The sequence below is a fragment of the Aspergillus stella-maris genome (assembly GCF_047715825.1).
Source record: "Aspergillus stella-maris strain CBS 113639 unplaced genomic scaffold BDV14scaffold_27, whole genome shotgun sequence".
NCBI classification, from domain to species: Eukaryota; Fungi; Ascomycota; class Eurotiomycetes; order Eurotiales; family Aspergillaceae; genus Aspergillus; species Aspergillus stella-maris.
This window is the reverse complement of record NW_027396821.1, coordinates 83,526-109,650: the sequence shown is the minus strand read 5'-3', so window position 1 is coordinate 109,650 and position 26,125 is coordinate 83,526. Positions and strand designations below refer to the sequence as shown.

Here is a 26,125-nt window from a genome sequence, read left to right as displayed (position 1 = left end):
GTATTGTTTGGGCACCTGAATCCACCCCGCAGGCTGAGGAGCCGGATGGGCATGTACCGTAGCGCTTTATTCAGTGAATGACCAGACGAAGCAGACCACCCGCTTGGCAACAGAGGAGTTTACATCCAACCGCTTATAAACCAGCCTGATTGTTCTTTGCCACAAGCAGACCAGTCAGGCTGAAACCAGATCGAAAGACTGATCAGATGCTCTGTGGTGGTGATTCGATGCTTAGTCGCGCACTGGAATCAACCATCGCTCTTTGACCCCCACCGGTCAATCTTCACCAGTTCCCTGCTCCTCGCCATTCTGACTTTCTCAGTCCCTCGTTCCAAGCAGCTCTCGAAGCCTTGTCCTGGAAGGTAGGTAAGCCATTTGAAGTCTAAGGCAACGGTGATTTCATTTGTTCCCTCTCTTGCTCCCCGCCTTGAGTCGCAGCCGCCGCCTTCCCCATCATTGTCTTCCGTCGTCGTCACAATCACATTCCACGCCTTAGCTTGCGCTAATAATAACATCTTTCGACCCCTCCTAGATCGTTTACTCTGAGCTCCTTACGAAGACAACCGGGATAGACGACGCCCTTTATTCTCCGGCATCCTATCCTCCCCTAGCTTCACTCAGCCCTGCCGTTCTCAGACCTCCTTCGGACCTCCCTGCCATCGCTACGTCCGAGTCTCTCTCCAGTCACCGCAGGCACGCCCAACGCGCATCCCCTTCAAAAGCCACCACCCGCCCACCACCTCCTTCGCTTCTCGACGCTCTGACTCGCTCGGTATTCTACTCAGCATCATCTCACTTTACCAGCGCCCGATCGACCGACAAAGGGTTCCAGCGTCAGCAGGATCCTCCGTGCAGATCAAGTGACGTATCCGTTCTACACGACTTGATGTCGACTTGCTGGTCGCTCTGAGGTTGCGACAAGCGGACGACACAGACTTACGCGAAACCGACAAGAATCAACACATCCGCGCCATCATGGCTCGCTCCCGGCAGCCTACTCGGTTCTTGAGTGAAGCTCCCTCCGAATCCTCGTCGTCGACGTCCCCCGAACGTGCCGCGGACGACGACACCGACTTCTTTACACTCCAGGCGAACGACTCGCAGTCGTCTATCGGTGCTGCCAACGGCAACTCTCGTGATTCACAAATCCAGAGCAGTACAGAAACCGTTCTACCGCCGATTGCATACCTCCCGCCAGAGATCCTGATCTCAATCTTCGCGAAGCTCAACTCTCCGCGTGATCTGTTGAACTGCCTATTGGTGTGTCGCATATGGGCAGTGAACTGCGTCGGGCTTCTTTGGCATCGGCCATCATGCAACAACTGGGATAACCTGAAGAGGATTACGGCTGCCGTTGGGGAGGAAGACAGCTTCTTCCTTTATTCAGGGCTCATCAAGCGACTGAACCTCTCTGCGCTGACAGAAGAAGTCAGCGATGGCACTGTGATTCCGTTTTCTCAGTGCAATCGAATCGAGCGTCTTACGCTAACGAACTGCCGCAAACTCACCGACAATGGAGTGTCCGATTTGGTAACTGGTAGCCGGCATTTGCAGGCTTTGGATGTCTCAGATCTGCGAAATCTCACAGATCATACTCTTTTCAAGGTGGCCGAAAATTGCCACCGGTTACAGGGCCTCAATATCACCGGGTGTAGGATGGTGACAGACGATTCTTTGATCGCCGTCTCACAAAAATGTCGGCTGCTCAAAAGAGTAAGTTTCCCTTGAATATAGAATTAATAGCTCTTATATTAACTTAACGCAGTTAAAACTGAACGGTGTCGCGCAAGTCACCGACAGAGCAATCATGTCGTTTGCCCACAACTGTCCGTCTATTCTAGAGATCGATTTGCAAGAATGCAAGTTTGTTACAAACCAATCGGTCACCACTCTTATGACTACGCTACAAAACCTACGCGAACTACGCCTGGCGCACTGCACAGAGATTGACGATTCGGCGTTCCTAGATTTGCCGCGGAACATCTCCATGGGCAGTCTCCGTATTCTCGACTTGACTGCATGCGAAAGCATTCGAGACGACGCCGTTGAGCGCATCGTTGGTGCAGCCCCCCGTCTCCGGAATCTAGTACTCGCGAAGTGTCGGTTCATTACCGACCGCTCCGTCTGGGCTATCTGCAAGCTCGGAAAGAACCTACACTATGTTCATCTGGGTCACTGCTCCAATATTACGGATGCTGCGGTGATGCAGTTGGTCAAGTCCTGCAACCGTATTCGATACATTGATCTCGCATGCTGCAGCCGTCTGACGGACCGGAGTGTTCAGCAATTGGCAACCCTACCCAAGCTGAGAAGAATCGGGTTAGTCAAATGTCAATTGATCACAGATTCCAGTATACTCGCACTTGCGCGGCCAATTCCCGATCACTCGATCTCCTTTAGCAGCTTGGAGCGGGTGCACTTGAGTTATTGTATCAACCTTACGATGACTGTATGCTACTTCCCTTTTCTGTCATCTCACGAGCCTAAATGCTAACTGTACTTTAGGGCATCCACGCTCTGCTCAACAGCTGCCCTCGCTTGACACATCTGAGTTTGACCGGAGTCGCCTCATTTCTGCGCGAAGAGCTCACGGTCTTCTGTCGCCCAGCCCCCGATGAGTTCACGCGTCAACAGCGTGAAGTGTTTTGTGTTTTCAGCGGCGAGGGTGTCAACCTCCTGCGCGACCACCTGAACCGAGAAGCTGCTCCTCAGCGAGACCTCAACGAGGCCACCATGTATGATGACGACGAAGACCTTGACGAGGATGAAGGTCAAGTAACCGGTCTCATGCATGCCACAGCGATTAACGATGACGAATACATTGACATCACACCTCCACATACTTGATACCCCAGCCATCTGCTTCAGCGTGTGATTTTCGCGGATATCATTTCCTCCTTCCCGCTCTCTCTTGCCTGATCTATTCTTCCCAAGTCTGTCAAGCATGTCTTACTATCATGAACGTTATCTCTACTTGTTGTCGATTTTTGGGCCACGGGACAAGCATCGCCTTCCGCAAAATGGAGCTTTCGTGTTTTATCTGGGTTTTGCATTGGTAGCGGTTATATGGGATCTCCTGCCGGCTCTTAGCTATCTTTTTCTCGCGTGGTATATTGCTGACGATTGGCACATATGAAGATTCTTTACAAGGACCAGGTTGTCCTCCAGGAAGTGGTAGCATGTAGTTGTTTATCTTATATCGATATTCGCATTGAGGAGTAATCAATATGTATACTTAGTACACCTCCATTACAGTCTTCAAGAGAAGTTGCTATATTGAATCGTATGGGTAGCGTAATATACCTGTAATGTACTGTCACTGATGTCCCCGCTCCTTCCCGCCCCGTCAAAATGGTCTCCTCACTTTAATCTCCGCATCCACTGCTTCTTATCGACTGCAAGCTCAAGCTCTTCCAGTCTTGAGAATCTCGCAGAGGGAGTCGCGACCAGATGGACTCCCCAAAAGCGTCCCGGGCGAACCCGCTAGCCTTCACTCCCTGGCCCGTCACCCTCATCACCGCAGCCGTATACCTCGCCTTCGTGATTCCTCTGCTCGTCGTCCACCACGTCGTACCATCCGCACCCAGTTCTAGTCCCTACGGCTTAAACCTCACCGAAGCCTGGAGCGATCTCCAGGCCCTGACAGAAGGGTACCGCCCGTACAATTCTCGTCAGAATGACAAGATCCACGACTGGTTACTGCAGCGTATCAATGAGATCTTGGACGCGGCACCCTCCGCGAATTCCGGTTCCGACGGGTCGGTGACGGTGACGGAGGCAAAGGCGGATGCCTTTGTCTTTGATGATGCGGTTTCCAATTTGACGTTTACTCGCGATGATCTTGCTGTCTACTTTGAGGGAACAAATATCCTTGTTTACATTCGGGGCGAGGAAGATGATACGGATACTTGGTGGGAGGTACCTGAGGGACGGCCGAAGGGCAAAGGTGGTGTGCTGGTCAATGCGCACTACGATAGTGTTTCAACTGGATACGGCGCGACGGACGACGGTGTTGGGGTTGTGACTTGCCTGCAGCTGATCAGGTACTTTATGACACCCGGACATGCGCCTAGGCGAGGACTAGTGGTATTGTTCAACAATGGCGAGGAGGACTTCTTGAATGGTGCGCGAGTCTACAGCCAGCATCCGCTGTCGAGACTCCCACATACATTTCTGAATCTGGAGGGCGCGGGCGCAGGCGGTCGCGCGGTGCTGTTCCGCAGCTCTGATGCGGAGGTCACGGCTCCTTATATGCGGTCGCAGCACCCATTTGGGTCTGTCCTTGGCTCTGATGGGTTTAAGGCGGGCTTAGTTCGGAGCCAGACTGATTACGTCGTATTTGAGGGTGATTTGGGGCTCCGTGGGCTGGATGTCGCGTTCCTGGAGCCCAGAGCGAGATACCATACGGATCAGGATGACACCAGGCACACCAGCGTTAATTCGCTGTGGCATATGCTGTCAACAGCTGTCGCAACTACGGAGGGTCTGGTTTCCGACTCCAGCGATCATTTTGAAGGACCGACTAAGCATGATGGCAAGGTACCAAGTGGGGAGGGACACCAGGCTGTTTGGTTCGACCTCTATGGAAGTACATTCGTGCTCTTCCGTCTGCACACCCTCTTCGCGTTGTCGGTCACCCTCCTGGTGGTCGCTCCGCTGGTACTGCTCGTGACGAGCATTATTCTTACCAAGGTCGACAAGATGTACCTTTTCAGGACGTCTGCGCGGCCAGAGGGTACCCTGGAGGTACTTCCTTTGTACGGTGACCGAGGATTTATCAGGTTTCCCTTCCTGCTCGGTATTCCGACCGCTGTCCTTGTGGGACTGGCCTACTTGCTCACAAAGGTCAACCCGCTCATCATCCACAGCAGTCAATACGCAGTTTGGGCTATGATGGTATCCGCCTGGACATTCCTGGCCTGGTTCGTTTCTCGCGTGGCCGACTTTGCTCGTCCATCTGCATTTCACCGGGTTTACACCTTGACCTGGACATTCGTTTTCATGTGGGTACTTCTAGTCATAGCGACAGTTTACCAGGACCGTTGGGGCATGGCAGGTAGTTACTTTGTCTTCTTCGCATTCTCAGGGACGTTTCTCGCTACTTGGATCTCGTATCTTGAGCTCTTTTCCCTGCCGCGAAAAGCAGAGTATGCCAACCAGTTCAATCCGGCCTCGAGACGACCTAGCAGTTACGGTAGCCGGCTTGGAGGAACATCTGACGGCGACGAGGAAGAAGAAGAGGATGACGATGAGACGCCGACAGAGTCGACCTCGCTGCTGGGCAGTAGGCAGCGGACTACCTTTGCGAACTACGTTCGAGTCAATGCGGACACTGAGAACCACTCTGAGACCGAGGCAGACGAACGCAGAATCGATGTTTACGGCCTTGAGCAGCGATGGAGCGCTTCATTGCCCAAATGGTTATGGGTGCTGCAATACCTTCTCTCAGCACCTATTACGCTCATTCTGGTCGGCCCTCTAGCTTTGCTTCTGACCAGTACTTTGTATCAAACAGGACAGGATGGAAGCTCTTCGCTGTTTATCTACCTTGCAATCGCCATTCTTACGGCCATCCTCCTCAACCCGGTCCTTCCGTACATTCACCGATACACGTACCACATCCCGCTCTTCCTGCTGGCCGTCTTCATCGGCACACTGATCTACAACCTCGTTGCATTTCCTTTCTCCGACTCCAACAGACTCAAGTTATACTTCATCCAGCAAGTTGACCTTGATACCGGATCAAACACAGCCTCACTAACAGGCGTCGAACCTTTCGTCCACGACGTCGCCGCCGGTCTACCCAGTGCAGCAGGCCAGAACGTCACATGTGATACCTGGGGCGACAGAGTGAAATGTTCCTGGCCCGGAATTCCCCCGCACGTGGTTGACGGCGACAAGGCTTTATCGGAATGGCTCTCATACGAGATCACAAAGTCGACCGAGAAGCCTAACAAGGCCCAGATAACCGTCTCCGGCCAAAACACCCGCGCCTGTAAACTTCTTTTCGACACCCCCGTCAAAACAATCCACGTCGCCGACTCTGCCTATGACTCCCGCTTCCCATCTTCTTCACCAAAGGGCGTGAAAGAAATCCGCCTCTGGAGCCGCACCTGGGAAAATTCATGGACTGTTGACCTGGAATGGTTCAGTTTTGGAAGCGAGGAATTTGAATCCCTTACGGGCCAAGTCGTCTGTCTCTGGAGCGACTATAACCAACCCGGTGCAATTCCGGCACTCGACGAGGTGAGGCAGTATGGGCCCGCTTGGGTGGCCGTGAGTAAAGTCGCCGATGGGCTTGTCGAGGGACGGAAGAAGATTGCGATTGCTCCCGGAGTAGCTAGCTAGGTTCTGGGTAATATCAAGGGGAGAAACTGAAGTAGCTTGGACTTGTAACGCGGAGGACTTTTTCATACCATCTGGTTACTTTGCGATGCTCATGGTTTCGGCGTTCGGGCGAGATAGTTATGTTTTGGGTTTTTTAGCAATAGCAATTTTATCGGCTTTTTCTTTGCCAATAACTCAACTGGTGATCATGACATGTTTACCTACTGCCTATCTATGTAAGATAGGTAGACTCCCATGGGTTACAGTGTTTAATAATGGGTCACACTGAAGTATATATCTCCGTGACCCGCGTGGCAAGGCCACTACAACTACCCGATAGTCCTACATTAGGAGCAACGATATTTTGTAAGAAAAAAAGAGAAGTTTAGTTCGATAGTAGTTATATTTTTGAATGAATTTATTTAGATTCTCAATTTACATCTCAATCACATGTTGCTAGTTGCCACCATGCGAGCACAGAGTACTCTATAGGTGGTACGTTCCTGGGATGATGTCAACGACCCACAACCAGGCAACTGAGCTCCCCCGGTCGGTATCCGCGCCCTGAGTTTCTTCAGGTGCGGTGCCTTGTAGGGAAAGTAAGGTATACATCGTAAGGTATGTATGGGTGTTTGGATGATGTGGTGCATGGGAGCACTCAAGTACCTGGGCGCTGTCTCTGGCAGTAACTTGTGCTGCGATTTGCAAACGGAGACTCGCAACATGAACTCGCAGAGTGGCGCCTTAGAGCCTAGAGCGTCGGAGTGGGTGTTGAAGCACCGTGGGTGTCTTCCTGTTTCAAGGAAGTAAGTACATATTGGTTAAGTATGTAGGTTTTTGATTTGTGAGCGGTAGATTGTAGGAGAGTCTTGAGGAAGTGCTCAATCACTGATGCATTTCCGCCCGCTCTGTCCACGAGCCATTCGGGATCTGGTTGTTGTGATTTCGAGACTTGGTCCGTCGAAGGATCGTCGGATTCAGGTTTTGAATTCGATTAAGTTCTCGATAACGCTGTGGTTGAGATAATTCTGTTGGTATAATCTGGCCGTAATATCGTTTTCATAATGCATTTCGGGGTATTTGAGGCCGTAAAAAAGTTGATCGAGTGGTTGAAACATTTATGGCGGACAGAGTGATGTAGATGGGTCGTGATCAAGAGGTAGTCATCCAACAGATAATGAGTGCTTAAGGTGCAAGGCTGGTAATCGTTGCGGTGATTCCGTAAAGTCTCGCTCGGAGCACGGAGGGTTATTCGTTTGAGTATCGCCGCTTAGGGCTTGTGAGATATCTGAGTGACCTGTTCCTGACTCCCGCGGTAGACCCGAGTGTTCAAACATGGCAATGTCAACATCGTCGTCATCCATAAACGGGTGGCAACGCTGTCTGGCTGCTGGGGCCGCGTGGGTAACATCTGAGGTGACACGAGTAGCATCGACAAAGTCGGGGAATTCCGGTGGCGGTCCACTGACGGATTCTTGTTTCCAAACGTGGCTGCGGACGAGAAAGACGAGTTTACCGAGCACGGCAAATTCAAGCTTCAATTTGACACTGTACACGACGCCCTTGATCATTGTCTCCATGATGTAGTAGTCCATATACTCGACAACAAGGAGGCCAATGTCCATGAGGATGATGATCAAGTTGATTGCGACGAGCTGGTACATGATCTTGCGCTTTCCTCTGTCCGGATCGAGTCGTAGCATTCGAGTTGTCTCCCAGATGTATAAAGCGGAGAGGATGAATTCCTGGATACAAAATCCGGTCATCTGGATCTTTTCCATGACGTTGTAACCTCTGGTGTAGTTGCGAGAGTTGTGATCCGCCAAATTTGAGCCGTACGTGAGGACTGTTGTCGGGAAATGGAGGATAACAACGTTGACGGTGATCATGGTCAGGACTCGACGAAGAACAATCTTATTCGGAACGACGAGATGCAGCCGCGAGTATAGGACGACGGCCTGGCCGGTGACCATACAGTACCAGCCGACAGTGATGAAGGTAACAGATAGCCATGTTGCTGTCGTAAGGTTGAAGAATTTGAGCAGGAAGCCCAGCGAATACGGTATGAGTCCCACAGACGACGATATAAGTAAACTCCAGAAGTACAGGCCGCGGTAGTCGCTGAATGTGACAAACACAAGCGCGATCAGCTCTATGGCGTTGTACCAAGTGATGCCGGCAAGAGTCGCAATAGTGATCTGAATTCCTAGACTATTGCCCTCGTATCCTCCAGTGATGCCATTGCCGGGCGCATTGCTGTCTCCGGTGACCATGACGTTAATTTTGCAAAGGCTGATCCTGATTGTGGGGTGAGATGACAGGACGCATGGTGTGCTTGAGGAGGAGCGGAGAGGACGGAGATAGAAGAGAGGAGAGGAGAGGAGAGGAGAGGAGAGGAGTGAAGGGAAGGAATAACACAAGGGAGAGGCGACCGAACAAAGGAGAGGCCAGGAAGTGTTGGAGCAGAAGAAGAAAAGGTTGACGCAGCAAAGGCAAGAGAGAGCGATGTCAGGTGAGAGCGAAGGTTCAAGCCTCAATGCAGCTCACGGCGAGAAAATACCCCGGATTGCCTCCCTCCCCCAGGCCCCAGCCCGCTCCCTCGGGTATCGCTTTATGATTCAGTGAATTCAGGCAAGTGGATTCGACTCCCGGTCCATTCACTACGAATGAGATCACTAAAAACACAATTCAGGATTATATAGGCTAAGGTCAAGATCAGCCCGGCGCCCCGAAGTCCTCCCGTCAAGACCTCAAGGCTCCAGCAGTCAAGCACTCAAAGGGAAATCAAGCGCAAAGCCCCCAGATCGGACCTAAAACAAAGCAAGTAAGCGGGCAACTGATCACTCTGTTACTTATGATGAAAGCCGTGGATGGGCCGCAATGATGTGCAGGCACTCCGGCATGGCATTTCTCGAGTCAGCTTGAGACCGGAATCAGTTAGTTGAACAGTTCTCTTTGTTGGTCCTGAAGCCATTTTCTACTCATGTGAGGCAGTGGCCTTCATGAACCACCCATTACGTTACTCAGCCAAGAGCCATTCGCTGACCTGGTCCGTGATCATTTCCCCAGGTCGCTCTCCTTGTGCCTCCCCCCTAAGCCTCGCAAGCGTGGTTCGTTCAATCAGAATCGGCCGAACAAGAGAATCCCAGTCACGGTCTCCCCATATGGATCGGAGATGTGGGTCACCCCAAGAGCCCCCAGATCCAATAATGACACTCGGCGCCTCGCCAGCGATGTGGAGACTTGGCGTCGCTGGCAAATCTTTGGGCCGCAGCCCGAAGTCCGCCCGCCTTTGATCTGGGACCAAATAAGTAGGCGCTGACAATAAATACAAACCTCAAGAGGGTGAAATGATAGCCTTGGAACGGGGGAGGTTTATGGTGGCATGGTCTTTGCAACAATGGGAGGAACCCTGGGTGGCCCGTTCTTGCCATGCGCTGGGTCCTCACGGCACATGTTCGACAGACCGTTTGTCTTTGTTCGACGGAGTCAGTTCCTTTCCCCGTGCTCCCATCCTCTTTGTCCTACGCCGCCAGCTCTTTTCTTGACGTCTTGCCTCTGGTAAAAGGCGAGGCCAGTCCAATCTTTTCTTCTGCGAGAGCTGACTCGGTTTTGTTGCGTGTATACGTTGCATTGGGGAAAAGTGCCCGCGCCCGTGCGGGCAACAATGACTTCATATGCATGTTGGACCAGGGTAAACAGATACAGTCAGGCCGCCATATACAGCGCTAAGATGAACAGCTTACTCAGTACAACCGATGAGTCTTTGGCGAAAAATAAGGCACAGCTAGTCGCCTTGGTTCCTGAATAACGACCGAACACAGAATATTTGGAGAAGGATGACGGTTGCCGACCGTCTTTGATGCCTTCGGATAAGCGGCTGACCACCAATTCATGACGATAACTGGCGGTGGCGCGGACTGGCAGCCTGACAAGGACCACACTGCCGCAATGCGTCAATCATCAAATAACGACTGTCGTTATTCCTGTGTGCGCGAGCTCCGACGATTTCAACCTCGTCCTCTTTCCGCGGCGAATCACCGCACTTTGGAATACATAAATTCAACTAGGAGGTGGAGACAGTCCTCTAATCTTAGGCTCACTCAAGCCCTGAGAAACCCGACTTTGTAGTATCGCGATTCGAGCGCTTACATCACTGGCGTCGTTTTTCTTCCAACGCTCTTCCCTTAATTTTCCGATGTCATGAAGACAGACACCGGCGGTCTTCCGGAATGTCAGAATGATCTTCGCGGTAGAAATCCGAGACAAAGAGAACGATAACCGGTCGGATAATGACCTTGTCGTGTCAACGGATACGACTTGTATACACCATTGCAGATTCCTACGGGCTCTATGCATCATAAAACAGTACTTTTGTTACTTGTACAAAAGGATCGTCCTTTACTCTACAGAGTCCATCTCAGAAATCCGGATGATCCACGTGCCTTCCACCATGTTGGCGCGTCCCACGATTCGACACATCACGAAAAAATGTCCCGTCAGTCTGCAATGGCGGATAGATTACCCCTGTTGCTGTTCACCGCTAAACAACCAATAAAACACCCTTCAGGAATCCAAGCTTGCCTGACGAGCGGTGAAGCTGAAGAGTTCGAGCTGCGAGCTCCTCCCTCCAGCAGCAGCCCAGGCCTTCACCTTGGTTGTTATTACTCCAAGGCCCGCTGCATCTGCATTGCATCCGTTCGTTGTGGGCTGCAGCTGGTCTTTCCAAACTTGGAGACGACTTTGACTCGCGGAATATGAAAACCTGAGTTCTAGGTCAACCCCTGTTTAGCACCCCCTACTCAATCGGGTGGCACGGAGCGCGAAATGCACACAGGCGTCACCCATCCCTGGCTTTACCCTGAGAATACAGTACCCAACCAGGTTATAGGTGGCTATGGTAGGGTACATACATGCATTAATGATCAATAATGCTAGACTAGGCACCATCGATCCCTTCCTTGATAGTTAACAGCAACGGTCGCCCACATACACATCCATACCCATATGCGCCTACAGACTACATCACAGGGAGCTTCCGAGAGCACAGCGATCACACTCGTGGATGATCGTCCAGTATTTCCAGCTCCACTCCTAGGGCAACCAAGTCGCGGGTTCCTAGCCCAACTCCGCCAGCATGTATTCGATTCGATGTCACGCGACCAGCGCCATCCAGTCTACATAGAAATACAAGGACAGTAGGATTTGTACGACGTAGATTAAAGCAAGGTGCCAGGTGGGCCTTAAAGACTCGGCTTGCAACTTGCCACATGCTTTTGACTGTGTCTAGATAGGTGTAAGGTGTGACAATCAATGGTTCACCGCTACGGCAATGGTGACAGTCACGGCGTCGGCGTCGCGATATGAACGACAGGGAAACCAATGGTTTGAACGACGTACCGTACCCATCGATCGAGACTGGCGATTGCAACGAGGATGACGTCTTCTATCCACCTTCAGGTACCGATGCACAGGGGTACTCGTGACTGGTGCCTTCGTCGAAACACATTAATTTGATCTTGGGACTACTCGGATTATCCTTCCGTCCAGTTCGCAGCTGCGATACCCTGTAGTCCCAGCGCTACCGGTCTAAGTCACCAGCCAATCGTTTGCTAGTTGTTAGTTGCTACCGCCATTATGGCTTGCATCGCTCGATGAAACAGCTCTGCCTTCAAAGCCATTGGTCCGAAATGATTATGATGGCGGCAGCTTATGCGCGACCTTGCAGGCTCAGGTTGCAGGAAACTGTTCCTTAGCTTGTTGTTGCTGGACGTCAGCAATCTATAGCTTCAAGATGTTAGTACTGTTGGCGGTGTTTACTCTGTATGCCCCTGCTCTCCAAGGGGCATCTACAGTTGTTTGTGGTATTGGAGATTCGAGGTCGAGGTCTTCATCCACTTCAGACAAGGAGGGTAGCAGAGAGCAAGCTACAGGGTACGTCTTGTGACGAAGAGGAAAATACAGCGACTTGAACTGCATCTCGCAGGTCGAGAGTAGGATGGACGTGAATCAGAGCCCAAAAGAGCTCAATCATCAAGCCCCTGTTTGCTCGGAGGTAGATGTGCCGCTATCACATGTCGTCCAGGTTGCTGCTGTCATTGTATGGGCGTTAGCAACCGAGACAAAAGGCAGGTTTGAAGTGCGCCGATGCCGTTCAGCAAATTAACGACGATCTTGATATCCGATCAGTGGCTCCTCCCCGAGTCGCAAGTATGCATCATAGCATGGCCATGAAGGGGCTCGCTTCTAAGCGAGTTTCATATAGTCCGAAAATATACACCCATAGCGCATACCGCAAAGGGGAGGGAGAATTGTTCGTTTGGCGTCGAACGATTCGGCATCCCAATTGTCCGTACGGGCAAACTCAGACAATGTGATTGTGAAGGCAACATGGCAAGACATCATGTATAGTCAGCAATCGTGCATTTAGACTCTCAAGGCAGACTGCTCTGTCCGTTAATGAGGGCTTGAATATGCCTGGGCCTAGAATATATGTGGCGGGACTCGGTCATCGACTTGATCTGGTGGAGTTTTGGAAGCGCGCATTGCATAGCGGTAAACGGAGTACAGAGCATCAAGGTCTATACTTCGTGCGAGACGTCGCTCAAACAGTGCAGATCGAGTTGTAATTCCATTGAAGACGGCACATTTGTTTGGCCAGGACTCTGAGACCAGGAGATCACGTTCTTCAAAGTACGTCACCCGACGTCTGGCGAACCACTCAGCCGAGAAGTGGCTGGTGACCTGATGCCAGAGGAAACAAGTGAACATGTTTGTAGCCATACATTAACAAAAACCCTGATGTCGAAGGCACAGGGCGAGCTAGCCTGACCTGATGCCGCGACCCAATTAATTTCTTCGACAACGAAATGCAGACTTCCTGCGACGCATTGAGCAAAACCGGCTGCCAGTCGAAGGCCGTTGTTTTGTTGAGTATGAAATGCCCTTGGGCAATCACTTATTCACAGTATCGTGGTTGATCAGACCATACAAAACAGGTGCCGGGAACGCCGTCGGTCAGGACTGATGCCGAATGACACTCGGGTGACAAACTCATGAGCCGATGGAGATTAGTCGCGGCAAACGACTGGCTGGAAGAATGTATCTCTAACGCAGTTTGCCGCGCTGACGAAAGACACAAACACGATGACATGTACCTCGTCAGAGGAACAATACATCTTTTGACCATGGATAGTTACTTCGGAAGACGTAAGTCTTAATCTCCGTGCTGCTTCCCCGAATCTCTGCGGGTGGGTCGCGCTGCAGGCGGCAGGACAACTCAACCAAGCGCCAGTGGTGTTGGCAATGGCGGATCTTGTCACACTCTGGGGTCCTTTGAGATCTTCCCTATCATATTCCAGTTACCCCAACTGAATCTAAAGTATTGGTGGCTTCGACCAACAGAGTTCCGACTACTGCTGTTTATTGATAGGTGTTGGTGGCCCTTGACGCCATCTTTTCCACGTTTCTGCGGCGCCAAACAGGGCGTGTAGGGCGCCGAGGGTTCCTTTCCTGCGTCGTAAAACCGGAAAAGCACCGAAGGTTTAGTAGCCAGTAAGCGTTGTGCTTTCATCAAAAACGTCCATAACTGAGGCAATGGCGGCATGATTGTGAAGGGATGTTGCAGCCTTGCGACACGGAATAATGCGGACAGAAGCCCAATGAAAAGGTGGATTGCATTGAGAACAGGGTCATAGGATCAGAACGTTGAAGAGTGATCGCCTGCTCAAACTGTTGTGGATATGGAAGGCGAAGAGACAAAGATCCAAATTTCTTTGGATCAACGGTCAGTTATCTCGAATTGGGAGCCATCCGAGTCGCTTACCTGTCGGAATTGAGAGTCGTCAATTGTTTGTCATCACGCACAATATTGCCAACATCCTTTCTCCTGCATATGCTAGAAATTGAGAATTTAAAATCATACGTATAGGTTGGCTTCCTGAAACCCTCGATGAGTTGCTTGCCACAAGGTCCAGCATGGGCAACTCGAGTCCAGATCCTTGCAACTTACCGAGCTGCCTTCCCATTGAACGGCGTTGTACGGCCTCAAGTTCTCATACGTTGCTGCAAGAGAATATGCAGTTTGATTAGGTCTCTCTCTCCAGTCGTCTCAACTTCAACTGCGTCTCAATTGCACTCCACTTGTCGTTTGTTGTGGTCTCCCAGAAAAGATAGCTAAAGTCGATGGCTCTCATCGAGTGGGTTATAAAAGGGATGAACTGCTCCCGTACAGAGCATCGTAGAGCATCATATCCAACCAGAGGTTCTCTTGTCTAACTTTCATTCACATCTGTCAGTCATGGCTCCATCTGCTGTTAGCTTTCCGCCTGCGAACCCATTCGTGGTGGCTCCCGAGGCCTATTACTCTTCTGGCTTGCGTGCACGTTTCCTTCTTGATGCGGACCGGACCGCTGCGAAGCCGAAAACCCATAGTCCAGCAACCTATGCCAAAATTGGGTACGAGGTCGACGAAGTAGCCTATAGGAAGCGCGTCCAGGCTAGCCTCGCAGCCGAAGACTTGCCTCAGAAAGTTCCTGCGGGCTGGCCCACCCGGCTATCTGGCCCCTTAGTTTGGGACAAAGAAGACTTTCCTGACGAAACCGAGTATGTGTACTACTTGACGGATGAGGACAAGCGTGAGATATCCGAGGCTCTGGAAATATTCAAAGGTTTGTATCCCATCTTTGGTGGATCGCAGTGAGAGGCGGCGCTCTGGTGGTCTTGCCCAAAATAGCCGAGAGCGCACGAAGGCTGACAAAACGCGAGCAGGCTTTGGCCTCGGTGGTCATGAAGTCTCACAGACAACGTTCCCCCTACCCTCGCTCGGCAAAACGCTTGCGAAAGTGCGAAGCGATGTATATGAAGGCCGCGGGTTCTCGATTGTGCGTGGGCTAGACCCTGATGCGTACGCCATGGAGGATCTCACGGTGGTGTACCTGGGAATATCGAGCTACATCGGCGAGCGACGCGGGAAACAGGACCAGCGCGGTTCAATGCTGAGTACGATTCTGCCTTGACAAAAGATGGAATAGTGCTGTGTTTCTGACGAGATTCGCTTCTAAACAGTGCATGTCATCAAGCGTGGCGACCAGCAGCGAGACGTCCAATACACCGAGGACAAGGTAAGGGTGAATGAAATAGGGACTTATTTTCCCTTTTCTCCCAAACGCATATGGTTTCTGAGAAATACGTGTATAGCCGTTCCATACCGATACTGTCACCGACTGCCTGTGCCTGTTCACCAAAAGCCTCTCCGAAAAAGGCGGGCGCAGCATTCTCGCATCCGCCTGGACTGTGTACAACGAGATTGCAGCCACTCGCCCGGACATAATTCATGTGATGGCTGAGTCGAACTGGCCGTTTGACACGTAAGTACCCGTCGCGTTGTGCCACAGGACAATTGCTTCGACCGATATCTTTGCCAGATATACACACGATCTCTGCAAGGAGTAACTAACCATGTGGCTAGATTCGGTCGTTCTCCGTCATATTACACCCGCCCCATCCTTTTTTACCACCACGATAAGCTCATCACGTCTTTCTCGCGCCGGTTGCTGGTCGGACATGTGCCATTTGACAAGCGAAGCCCGGGTATCCCCGGATTGACCGAAGCCCAGGCGGAGGCGCTAGACATGATTCATTTTGTTGCTCGCAAGCACGAGATCAACCCCCGGATAGAACGCGGCGACCTCCGGTTCATCAACAACATGGCAATATTGCACCGTCGCGAGGCGTTCGAGAACAGCGCTGGAAAGGCACGCCATCTGATCCGGATCTGGCTGAATAACAAGCAAATGTGCTGGAAGTTGCCCCGATCGCTGCAGCTGTCGTGGGCCCGTATCTTTGAGGATGACGAGCGTGAGGAGCACTGGGACCTCGAGCCTCCGCGCAAAGACGGCAAGATCTTGCGGGTTGCGGGATCATGTGATTAGCTGGGTATGGGGGTGGTCAGAAGAAACCTGGCAGAATTAATGACGAAGGGGAGTAGGGGGGTTAGTGGGAGGTAAGCAGAGGAAGGAAAGGCAAGGAACGTGGAAAGGAAGGGAAGGGAAGGGATAATAATGCAAAGGAAGAGGGCCATTGGGCATTGGCACGGAGGACGGCGTGGTGGACCGGGCAAGTACAGCGAGGGCGAAAAGTTTGGTTCACGAGATTGCTAGTCCGCTTCTGTTATTTTACTGCGCTTCTCCAAAAGTTCTTGTTTTGCTTCTTCTCCTTCTGTCGCTCATCGAATTGTCATTATCATAGCGCTTTCTATCTATCGCAAATTGCACGTTGGCCACCTAAATACATGGGGGAGTATACTTGGGCTCGTCAAGCTCTAAGCAGTCGGCCCAGGCCGCCATTCAGAATCATACAGCTGCGAAATCCAAAACATGTCGTCTCCGTATTCCCTATTTGCCCGTACCTCGGCCATGCGCGCCACTAGAGTTGCTATCAGTTCACCTCGCTCGTCGCTCTAGGTGGATATCCACTCACCTCGATCTGGGCGGTTGACCAACTCGGATGTCTGTTTGACGAATTCGAGTTCTTCGCTGTCCAAGTCTGCTGCCGCCGCCAGGCTCCGAAGTGACTTGTCGTCATAGGTTAGATGGAACGGCAAGACGCCTTTGTTCAGGTAGTGGAAGTGAGCCAGCATGGTTTGCATGCCGGCCTGCATCCCCTGTATGCCCAAGAGGTTGGCATAAACATCCTGAGCGGTGGTACCTGACGTCAGTTTCATCCGTCGATTTCTGAAGGACTTCTCAAAGGGAACATACCTGCATGCCAAATTCGCGGGCCGTCTCCCAGTCCCGTCTTGTTAACATTGCACAACTGTGAAGCAGGATAAAAGATGTCAAGTAGATGGTCAGCCAATTTTCTCGCTTGTTGGCCATGACTAGGTCTTTCAGTCCTGATAGCACTCGATCTGCGAGAGGCCGAAGGATTCTGGAGTACATGATGCATTCCATCTGAGCAATCATGATAGCTGGCATCGGCACCCTTGCGTGGAAAGGGCTGTTGGGGTCGTTCACTGGGGCACTTCCCAATGTCTCGGGGTTCAGGATGTGCTCTGGGTTGCTTATTTTACGACAGCCGACCCAGAACTTCAGGCAGTCCGCTACCAGGGTCTTTTCTCGAGGTGGCTGCATTGCATGCTGAGCAAGGTTGCACATTCTCAGGGGGGTAGTGCTCGGCACTTACCTTTCCTTTTGCTTGATAACGAAATGCAAAACAATAGGTCTGCCAGATCAATTCATCTAGATTTCCGACGGTTCCCACGATATACTGAACCACATATGTGGAAGTCAGCCATCTCAACGATTGGGCAGCACTTTCCATATCCACCAGCGCATACTGTGGCATCTTGTGGCTTCTGACACGATTCCCCGAGACCCATGTCAATTCCAGCATATCACCCTCGAACGGCACGAACTCTCTCACTTGCACTTCATAAGGGGCCTCCGCGTTGTTCTGGCAAAGCGTTATCGTCTTTATCTCGGAGGAAGCCCAGTTCGTGATGTCGATGACATCCATATTTTGCCAGCGCTTGCTAAACAACTGGCAAGGCTTGTCTTGCTCTCGATATAATGATACGTCAGTGATGATCATTCGAAGGCAGGGAAGCCTTCTGATACTCTGGGCTTTGGACCCATGTGCCTTGAGGCAAGTATCACAATCGCCATGAGGATCTTCGGGATTCGGATGACACTGAGAAGTAGTTCCATCAGCAAAGGAGGGGAACAGAAACCATCAACGACAAGTAACATCTTACCCTTATTCGCATCATGCGACATCGAACGCAGCCCTTTAGGGATCTTGTTAGGGCTGTGTCTTTGCGCTTGCGATCATCCTTGAAGGGACCCCGGCGGCGGGTACTGCCAGACTTGCGATTCTTTTTCTTCGTTGACTCTTCGTCTATGGCCTTTCGCTTCCGTCGAGTTCTCTACCAGAGCACGTGTTGCGATTAGACATCGACAACTTCAGTCGTTGGTGTGATGATCCGACTTACCGGAGGAAGATACCAGGTTTTACTACAGGGTCCAAGTGGGGGCGCATTTACGGCACTCACGGTTCGCTCGTCTAAACCAGCAGGCATCTCTTCCTGCTCTTCATCTGATGCGATGGACGAATCGCTGTCCGATCCGTCATTTGACATGGCCCAGGAAGAGGATGCGTAGGGCGACGATCTGGTCGGGCGATTGTAATCGAACGGCATCGAAACCATATCACCCCGCCCGCTGGACAGCGAGGCAGCGTGAAAGTCGTGTGCGTTTAATGTTGAAGTGTTGCGTTGATTGATGAAGGCGCTCTGGGCGCCAAACAAAGAAGTGTTCCATGAAGACCGATACGGAGAACAGGACAGCGACATCCCACCGATGCTCTCGAAACCATATTCCGGCAATACAAGCATCTGATCACCTACGACCTCGCTCGCATTGCTCACTGCATCAAGCGTCGAGGCTAGTCCATGCAAACCAGAGACTGCAGGTGGACGAAGCCTCGAGTCCGACCAGTGTCGTCCAACGTCCCTGGTAATCATCAGGCTGGGTAGTGGGGGTGGCGGGTTCAGCGCGTCTACAGCGGCCGGAATATTCCTTGTATCCCTGCTCGCTTTAGTTGGCGACAATATTGCGGCCATGAGCTCATTCAACAGTCCTGGCTGCAAGGCGAGGTCGGCAATCAAAGCTGGGGGCGGGATAGCGCAGGAAAATCAGCAGGAAAACTGCCTACAGTTCGTACCACGACGGTCGGACGGTTGAAAAGAGAGGTCGAGCAGTCAACTTTCAAGAGGGAGGGAGAAAATTCTTTGGCGTGTTGGGGCCTGGGAGACACCATACCATGTTGATCCGCCAGTGCAGGGATTGGCCGCGCCGGCGTCAAGGCAAGATGACAGGCGCAATTTAATCCTTTCAAGAGCGCTGGGCGAGCTTTTATCGCTTAGAGGCTGGGCGACGCTATCGAATGTCCATTGCTCAATAGAGGCGACTCTGGGCCTGCGCAAAGACGTCCATGTCAGAGATTAATGGACCTGTCACTTCCTGAGCTGGAGGAATCACCTGGAAAACCTGAAGCGCTGATACGATGGGACTGGTAGCAGCAATCCTTGCCCCTTTAGGCGCAGCTTCTCGTTGTGTCTTTGCTTTTCCCAATCATCCTTGCTGGGGTGGTTGAGCTTATCCATTATTCATCTCTTCCTGGAGCATTTCGTGCATGAGGGGTAAATCCTGACGAGTCTCTAACTCTTTGGCCTCTTCTATCTAACTTTGTGCCGCCTCTGCTCTCTGGCTTTCTCTCTCTAGTCTCTCTCAGCCTCGCTCAGTCGCCGTCTCCGTTTCGCCATCCTTCTCGTCACGTCCGTCGCTCTCATTTGCGTTCTGAAGCCACGTTGTCTTGGCCTGGCTTTTTTGGCGTCCTCTGGTGCTGACAGCCATCCACTTGGTAAGCTAGTCCTTCATTCCCATTGAACACATGGCTGTCGCCGTCAATATTTGAGAATCATAAGCTGACAAAAAGGACGGCACTGGCGATTCCAGAACACGGCATTGATACCCAACCTCAGAATGGAGCTTAGCCATCTTATTATTGATGCTGTCTGGCGTCCGAGCTTCGTTCTGAAGTACCACGAGTTACAAGACCATCTCCAGCCAGCCTCCGGACGACTCGGCCCCCCGTCATGGGATCGCTCCTTCCTCAACCCTCGGAACCGGGTCGAAACCCTCGATACTTCCTCTTCTCGCTGGCGGATAGATGGAGCGACCATATGTGGCACCTGCGTTTATGCCATCCCGCTTGACCTTCTTCCGAACCTGCCGCCACTACGAATCTTGCTCTACATCTCAGATCAGACAGATCATCCCCCCGCACTGCGCCACAGCCTTGATGCATCTATCGGCGTGCCTCTACGTGATGGGAAGGCCATTTCTCAACTTGGGTTAGCAAAACATCTCTGCCGTGCGCTCGACCACCATTGCACTCAGAATCCGGGATTTCTCGATCAATATCTCAGGTTACCATTTGGATCGAAGCTTATCTTCGAGGACATCACTCCAAATGTTGCAGACATGACACTAGACATTGAGCGGGATTATCACGTTGAGAAGAACATGAGGACAATTCAATCTCTCCAGGAATCGTGGTCCGATGTTGCGCCAAATGCTTGGCCGCCGACCGTCGAAATCAAGGACTTGCGCCTCGTCAAGCAGCTTAATGAAGCTGTGAGCCTAGTGACACAGTCTGACCAGTCTTTTGCCATATTCAAGTCCGCAAACAGCTCGTTGCATCATACGTACCATGAACTTCATTTTTTACTCACCTGTCCCCCGCATCCCAACATTATGCCTCGGCCCCTGGCCATTGTGACTAAAAGGAGCGCATTTGGTGGGAAATGCGGTGTAGTTGGTTTCCTACTCCAGAATTTTCATGGCGGCTCGCTCCGTGATATTCTCCCCGCTCGGCAGCGCGCTGGAATTTTGTCGGACTCTGTGAAGCTTCGATGGTGTCGCCAAATAGCTTCTGCGCTAGCTCATGTCCAACAAACAGGCAGATTCTACTCCGACTTACGACCGGATAATGTGTTGCTAGACGCGGAAGGGAATGCCATCCTTTGCGATTTTGAACAGAGGGGTAACTGGTATGAGTGGTGTTCTCCCGAAGTCCTGTACCGACAGTACGCCGAGAATATTCGGTCTCGTCTTCCTGACCGTGTCATCAATACCCCCTACGATCGTCTGCTTGATGGGTACGCAAAGAGACATTTACTGTCTGATTCGACATGCTACACAAATACAGAAAGCCCGATCGAGGCCCGAAATCGTGCGTGGTTTGCTCTACCACAGCCTGCCCAAGAAAAGGCAGTTGTGTATACACTGGGCCTTTTCATATACGCTGTTTTCGAGGGGTTGAGTAACGTTCAGCGCAACGTCGCAAATCAATTTCCAATCGAGCCAGATGTTGAATTTCCAACCTTCCAACGGACCCCAGAAACCATAAGGGATCTTATCAAGCGTTGCACGGCTGACACGCCGGACTGGCATGCAGCAGGGCTGCAGTCCGAGCCGTCACGAGTAGTGCGGGCAGACGGCTTACTGTATCCGATCACGCAAACCGACCTGGAACGTGACACGCCCCGGACATTTGGCACTGTCATGGATACCCTGCTCGGTTTCTGGAGCACAGAACTGGCTCGAGCTAAGAGGTTTCTTGCTAGTCCCGAATGGGCAGCGGGGGTGTTTGGAAAGAACAGACCATCTTTATGCGAAGTGCTTGAAGTTCTCGCAACTTCACCAGAACCTTCAACCTGATCATTGAACAATAATAAGAAGTCACTTATACCGGCAAGCTTCTCAACATAGGACTACGAAAATGCGAACTTGATATTCTATCACCAGTGTCTATCATACGAATGCGTTTTCTGACAGTCGGCCTCCCGATTTTGGCTCAGCTTCACTCGCCAAGGTCCGTTTTGTAGTCATCCAAGGCTTTGACCACAATTTGGGCCAATGACAGCAACCTTTCTTCGTCCAGCCTGCGCCCTATTAGCTGTACAGCGGCTGGGGCGCCGTGATACCTTTCTGGGTCATCTGTCATACATCAGGGACATGCTTTTGTCAATGCGAGGGAAAGGCTTACAGTACTCCATACTGAGTCTGTCCTCTTCGTTCAGAGCCTTGAAATTGGAGCTGACAATGTCGATCTCTTGGTCTGCGAAGGTGACTGGGATAACAATTGAGGTATAGTCCAGTACGTTGACAGAACTGGTGTACGCTTCAAAATGCTGAGTCAGCCAACGGCTCGATCCAATGGATGTATGATCCCGTTACTTACTGGAAGGGTAGAATTTTCCGGGTAAAACACCTGCATATGGCGTCACAGGGGAAAGAAGAGCTTCGACCGGGCGATCTAACCATGTCAATCTCATCGGTCTCGAATAGGTTGAGGGAAACGCCTACCTCCCGTTCGTTCCGCGGTTGACGACCAATAGTCAAGGAATCGTTTGCGGTAGTCTTTCATATTCCTCACTACCTCCTCATACTCCGGCAATGGTACGGGAGCTCTCGGCTTGCCGTTGGGAAACAAGTTGGTGATCTCAGGAACAAAGGGCTCGCCCGAAAGTTGCACAGCATCATAGACATCATAACAACCGTCCCCTCGAGCAATTGACGACTTCCCATTGCTATTGTCAGAATCGTACGCAACTTCGCATTTTGGAGGTGGGTCTTCCTACATGAATGTCCAGGGTCTCCTTGTTGTGGGGCCAGTCCCAGTCAACCAACTGGGATCGTTAGCAGACATCAGCTATCCTCGAGCATGACAAACCTGATGTCCTTTGCTCTGCAAGGCCTCTTTCACTATCTCCATGGCGCGCGATATTGGAGGGTGAGGGGTTATCACACCATCATTCGTCAAGAACCCGAAGGCCGGTTTGTATCCCCGCTGATTCGACGGCTTATACTCCTTTTCAGACCTCCAAGGAATCGGAAGGGTATAGGGGTCATAGAGCCATGGCTCCATCACCAGAATAGACTTGAGTATCAGCCGGAGTGTATCCACCGATCGGCCCATGATTCCAACCACGGTTGGCATGACTTCTTGTCCTTTACCCTTGTCAAGCAATGTCAGTTTAATTGGCTGCTCAGAAAGGGAAGAATCGGCATACAGTGTTTGCTACATCCTTGAAAGATATTCGACCCGCAGATGGCTTCAGACTAAAGACACCCTGAAACGAAGCTGGCATAGACACCGAGCCGCCAATGTCGGTTCCGATGCCGAATGCGCTTCCCCTCAAAGCCTGCATGGCGCCCTCACCTAGACATCGGTCAGTCCCGTGCCTGACAGCAAATGTGAAGAAAACCAAAAGACAAGAGCTACCGGACCTCCTGATGAACCGCCAGTTGAAAGATTCTGGTTGCAGGGATTGAGTGCATATCCAAGGATGTTGTTGTTGGTTTCGGGAGCCTTTACTGGTCAGCTAAGTTTTGACGATGAAGAACTGCCCCTCTCAACTTACCCACAGGCTCTGCATCAGCGTCGTCTATCATTCCGTACTTTTGTTCAGTTGTTTGTCTTTGTGAGTGAGTGGCAAATGTTTGTGACTTACCTTTCCAATAGGAATGGCGCCGAGAGCATGGAATTCTCGAATCAACTCGCTCTCGATGTTCCTGTCCTTCCCCGTACCTAGCTCTCCTTCGAAGGTACCGATCCACCCAATGAAACCCATCGAGGTATCGAGACCCTTGATGTGAAACTGGTCCTTCAGGGTGAGAGGGATACCATGCAGCGGGCCAATAAGCCGTTTGTGTTTTTTGAAGTAGTGGTCGAGCTCTCGAGCGCGGTCAATGGCTTCACTGAATCTAACTTCGAGCAGGAGGTTGCTCTAGGGGAAAAGTCTCAGAAAGAGAATCCTGGTCTGCCAATGCACGAGGGCCAACTCACTAATTGATGCGCATAGGCAGCCCTTTTGCAGAACGCTGTGACCACCTCAACAGCTGTGAGGGCGCCCACTCCCATCCTGGCTACAAGCTCCGGCACATCCATGTCGGTGACGCTTCTGGACTTTGCGTCGAGCAGGCCCTCGATGTACTCGCCAACGATGCTGTGACGGGACCTTCCATCCTCCAGGACTTGCGGATCCAGGATCCATCCTGGCGGGATTTTGGCCATGTTAGCATCACGCTTTTCGCTCGCAATCTGCTGCCAACGAGCCGAACGGCGGGAAAAAATTTCCGGGACCTTCCACATATCATGTGGCCAGACCAACAGCGTTAAGGCTGAGACGAAGAAGGTAACCGTGAGAACGAGGATGCGGAGTTTCGCTGCCATTGTGCATTGCCTTTATATCATTCGCAAATTCAGTTATGGAGACGGGGTCTTTCAAGGCTGTTGCGGCCTCTTTCAAAGAGCGCATCCTACGAAAAACAGGAAGTGCTGAAAAGCTCCGATCCACAGGAGCGCAGCGACTTAGCGGCGAATAAAGTACTCGGACCTCTGCCATCAAGCACGGAAAATGGTCCTGAAAGTTTGGAAAAACTTCTGTATAGCTCCTTTATTCGGGAAGTAATCGAGCCAATGACCGGGGCCTCTTAACGTCGACCGATGAAAGATTACTTACCCATCAGAACGGCAACCAATCAGCGGTCGGTCTTACGATATCCGCGCATGGAGTCGCACGAGCAATCCAGGTGCAGCCTTGCTAAACGGTCACGGTAGACTGTCATCTCCCGAGCTTGCTGCTGCTGTTGCGCGGCGGCAAAGGCGTGGATCGGCTCCACGGGCTGCACTCATTGCCCGTATTTTCCTTCAGCTCGCTTGCCTGAACGCCGGTGAAAGACTTGCGGTGAGGAAAACTCTCTGTCACCCTGTCCGTCTCAGCTCCAGCTCGACCCTGATCAGAAGACAACCCGCCAGCCAGCCAGCTGGCCGTTGCAGGATTTTCAGGCGTCGACTCAACGGGAGAGGTCGACCGCTTGATTCGCGCAGCAACAGCAGCAGCAGTAGAAGCAACGGCAAGTCTTGAATCGAATCGTTAGATGTAGACGGATGCAAGAACTGACATCCGGTTTTGAGTTTGCAACCAATTACCACTCCAAGGTACTTTGTTCTGTGGATCAGGGGATCTCACTTCGACGACCCTGCTGGTCCAGATTGCAATGAGTCGCCGGCAGCCGCACACATAGGGAAAAGAAGCGCGCTCGTAGGTAACAGAATCGGATAGGTACTTTGTTTGCTAGATGTATGTATGTATGCATCTACAGAGATGAGCAATGGTCCCGAATCCCATAGGTAGGTAGGTAGGTACAGTAGTCCCGTGACGAAATGAAACAAACAAACAAACCAAGTTATGTATAGCCTCATCACATTTCAGAGAATCTAGACTCTAGAACGATACATAGATAAACTATCTAGTCACGCCCCTTTCTTCAAGTTCAAGGCCATTAGCCTCGACAAGAAACGGTGTGATGCTACCTGCGTCTGCCACCGCGCGGCACCAAACAAGCGAGCTCATGCAAGCTTACACAATCGCACGCCCTGCTGAGTAGTGCTGACTGATATAATAGGCTACTGGAGATAGATTAAAGAAGCAAAAAAGCAGCTGAGCAAGGCCCTAATGCCGAGTGCGATCCACGGCAAATAAGTTTAGTTTAGTTTCGTTTACTTTTCTTTGTTGGATCTTAATTTTTTGGAAACGTGTGTTGCAGAGTGCATGGTGTTTGTTTGACGCGGGTGCAGTAGCCGGTGCCTTCCATGACTCTTCGGGTTCCCCCCCTTCCCGTAGGTCCGTCTTTATTTGATTAGAGCATGCTACCTAGGCTAGGCATGCCGTAGCATGGGTGGGATACTGTTCCGGGTGACTTGAAACAGCGCTTATGCTATGTATGTACTGCTTGATTGCTTACTTGCTTGCTTCTGAAGAATCGCGCGCAGATGGCGTTCGAGTTGGAGTCGCGGTCCTGCATACTGTATATATGTGGGTGCGGGTATACAGATTGCACGTAGTTACAGAAGTACGAATAGATCAAGTTGCTTGATCATCTATTTGACGAATTCATGAGGCAACTGGCAAACAAAGACTGCAGACTGGGACGGAACCTGAAGAATCGCATCCTTCAGGGAAAGTCGAGTCCGACTCCTTCCCATTCTAGACGGTGACTTGCATATGGTAGATAGGTATACGCATACGCAAGAGCACGTGAGAGGTCACCCCGTCCTGACGTTGTGATCCTTCATACTACCTCTAGATTAGATACACCTACCGGCCCCGTAGACACGGCGGTGGGCCAGCCCACCTGCACGGTCGGTAGTGCGTAGCGTACCTGTC

At 51.5% G+C, this 26,125-nt stretch overlaps 7 protein-coding genes across 7 annotated transcripts; 4 read left to right on the top strand and 3 right to left on the bottom strand.

Moving 5' to 3' along the window:
• Positions 1-975: 975 nt before the first annotated feature.
• BDV14DRAFT_200142 (putative ubiquitin ligase complex F-box protein GRR1) lies at positions 976-2,847 on the top strand (the record flags this gene model as incomplete). The annotated part of the gene is made up of 3 exons (XM_073773444.1): positions 976-1,713; positions 1,766-2,449; positions 2,506-2,847. 3 exons carry the CDS (start codon positions 976-978, stop codon positions 2,845-2,847), a joined length of 1,764 nt encoding a protein of 587 aa, XP_073628117.1.
• Positions 2,848-3,386: 539 nt separating this feature from the next.
• On the top strand, positions 3,387-6,693 carry BDV14DRAFT_59621 (M28 family metallopeptidase). Its single transcript, XM_073777117.1, has one exon. The coding sequence runs from the start codon at positions 3,451-3,453 to the stop codon at positions 6,346-6,348; it is 2,898 nt and encodes a 965-aa protein (XP_073628116.1). The 5' UTR covers positions 3,387-3,450; the 3' UTR covers positions 6,349-6,693.
• A 797-nt stretch (positions 6,694-7,490) lies between these two features.
• On the bottom strand, positions 7,491-8,600 carry BDV14DRAFT_200140 (uncharacterized protein; the record flags this gene model as incomplete). Its single annotated transcript, XM_073773443.1, has 1 exon — positions 7,491-8,600. One exon carries the CDS (start codon positions 8,598-8,600, stop codon positions 7,491-7,493), a length of 1,110 nt encoding a protein of 369 aa, XP_073628115.1.
• A 5,933-nt stretch (positions 8,601-14,533) lies between these two features.
• BDV14DRAFT_59556 (TauD/TfdA family dioxygenase) lies at positions 14,534-16,523 on the top strand. The gene is made up of 5 exons (XM_073777116.1): positions 14,534-14,996; positions 15,097-15,327; positions 15,394-15,449; positions 15,526-15,695; positions 15,797-16,523. The coding sequence occupies exons 1-5, from the start codon at positions 14,627-14,629 to the stop codon at positions 16,257-16,259; spliced, it is 1,290 nt and encodes a 429-aa protein (XP_073628114.1). The 5' UTR covers positions 14,534-14,626; the 3' UTR covers positions 16,260-16,523.
• BDV14DRAFT_59435 (uncharacterized protein) lies at positions 16,450-19,410 on the bottom strand. The gene is made up of 6 exons (XM_073777113.1): positions 18,320-19,410; positions 18,083-18,253; positions 17,512-18,018; positions 17,088-17,453; positions 16,807-17,020; positions 16,450-16,752 (listed from the first exon to the last, which is right to left on the bottom strand). Exons 1-6 carry the CDS (start codon positions 18,947-18,949, stop codon positions 16,649-16,651), a joined length of 1,992 nt encoding a protein of 663 aa, XP_073628113.1. The 5' UTR covers positions 18,950-19,410; the 3' UTR covers positions 16,450-16,648.
• BDV14DRAFT_59508 (kinase-like domain-containing protein) lies at positions 19,364-21,710 on the top strand. The gene is made up of 2 exons (XM_073777115.1): positions 19,364-19,749; positions 19,845-21,710. Exon 2 carries the CDS (start codon positions 19,872-19,874, stop codon positions 21,609-21,611), a length of 1,740 nt encoding a protein of 579 aa, XP_073628112.1. The 5' UTR covers positions 19,364-19,749; positions 19,845-19,871; the 3' UTR covers positions 21,612-21,710.
• Positions 21,683-24,129, bottom strand: BDV14DRAFT_208794 (amidase signature domain-containing protein; the record flags this gene model as incomplete). The annotated part of the gene is made up of 10 exons (XM_073775489.1): positions 21,683-21,890; positions 21,940-22,074; positions 22,135-22,209; positions 22,260-22,473; positions 22,535-22,582; positions 22,627-22,911; positions 22,967-23,115; positions 23,184-23,265; positions 23,408-23,683; positions 23,743-24,129. 10 exons carry the CDS (start codon positions 24,127-24,129, stop codon positions 21,754-21,756), a joined length of 1,788 nt encoding a protein of 595 aa, XP_073628111.1. The 3' UTR covers positions 21,683-21,753.
• Positions 24,130-26,125: the final 1,996 nt, after the last annotated feature.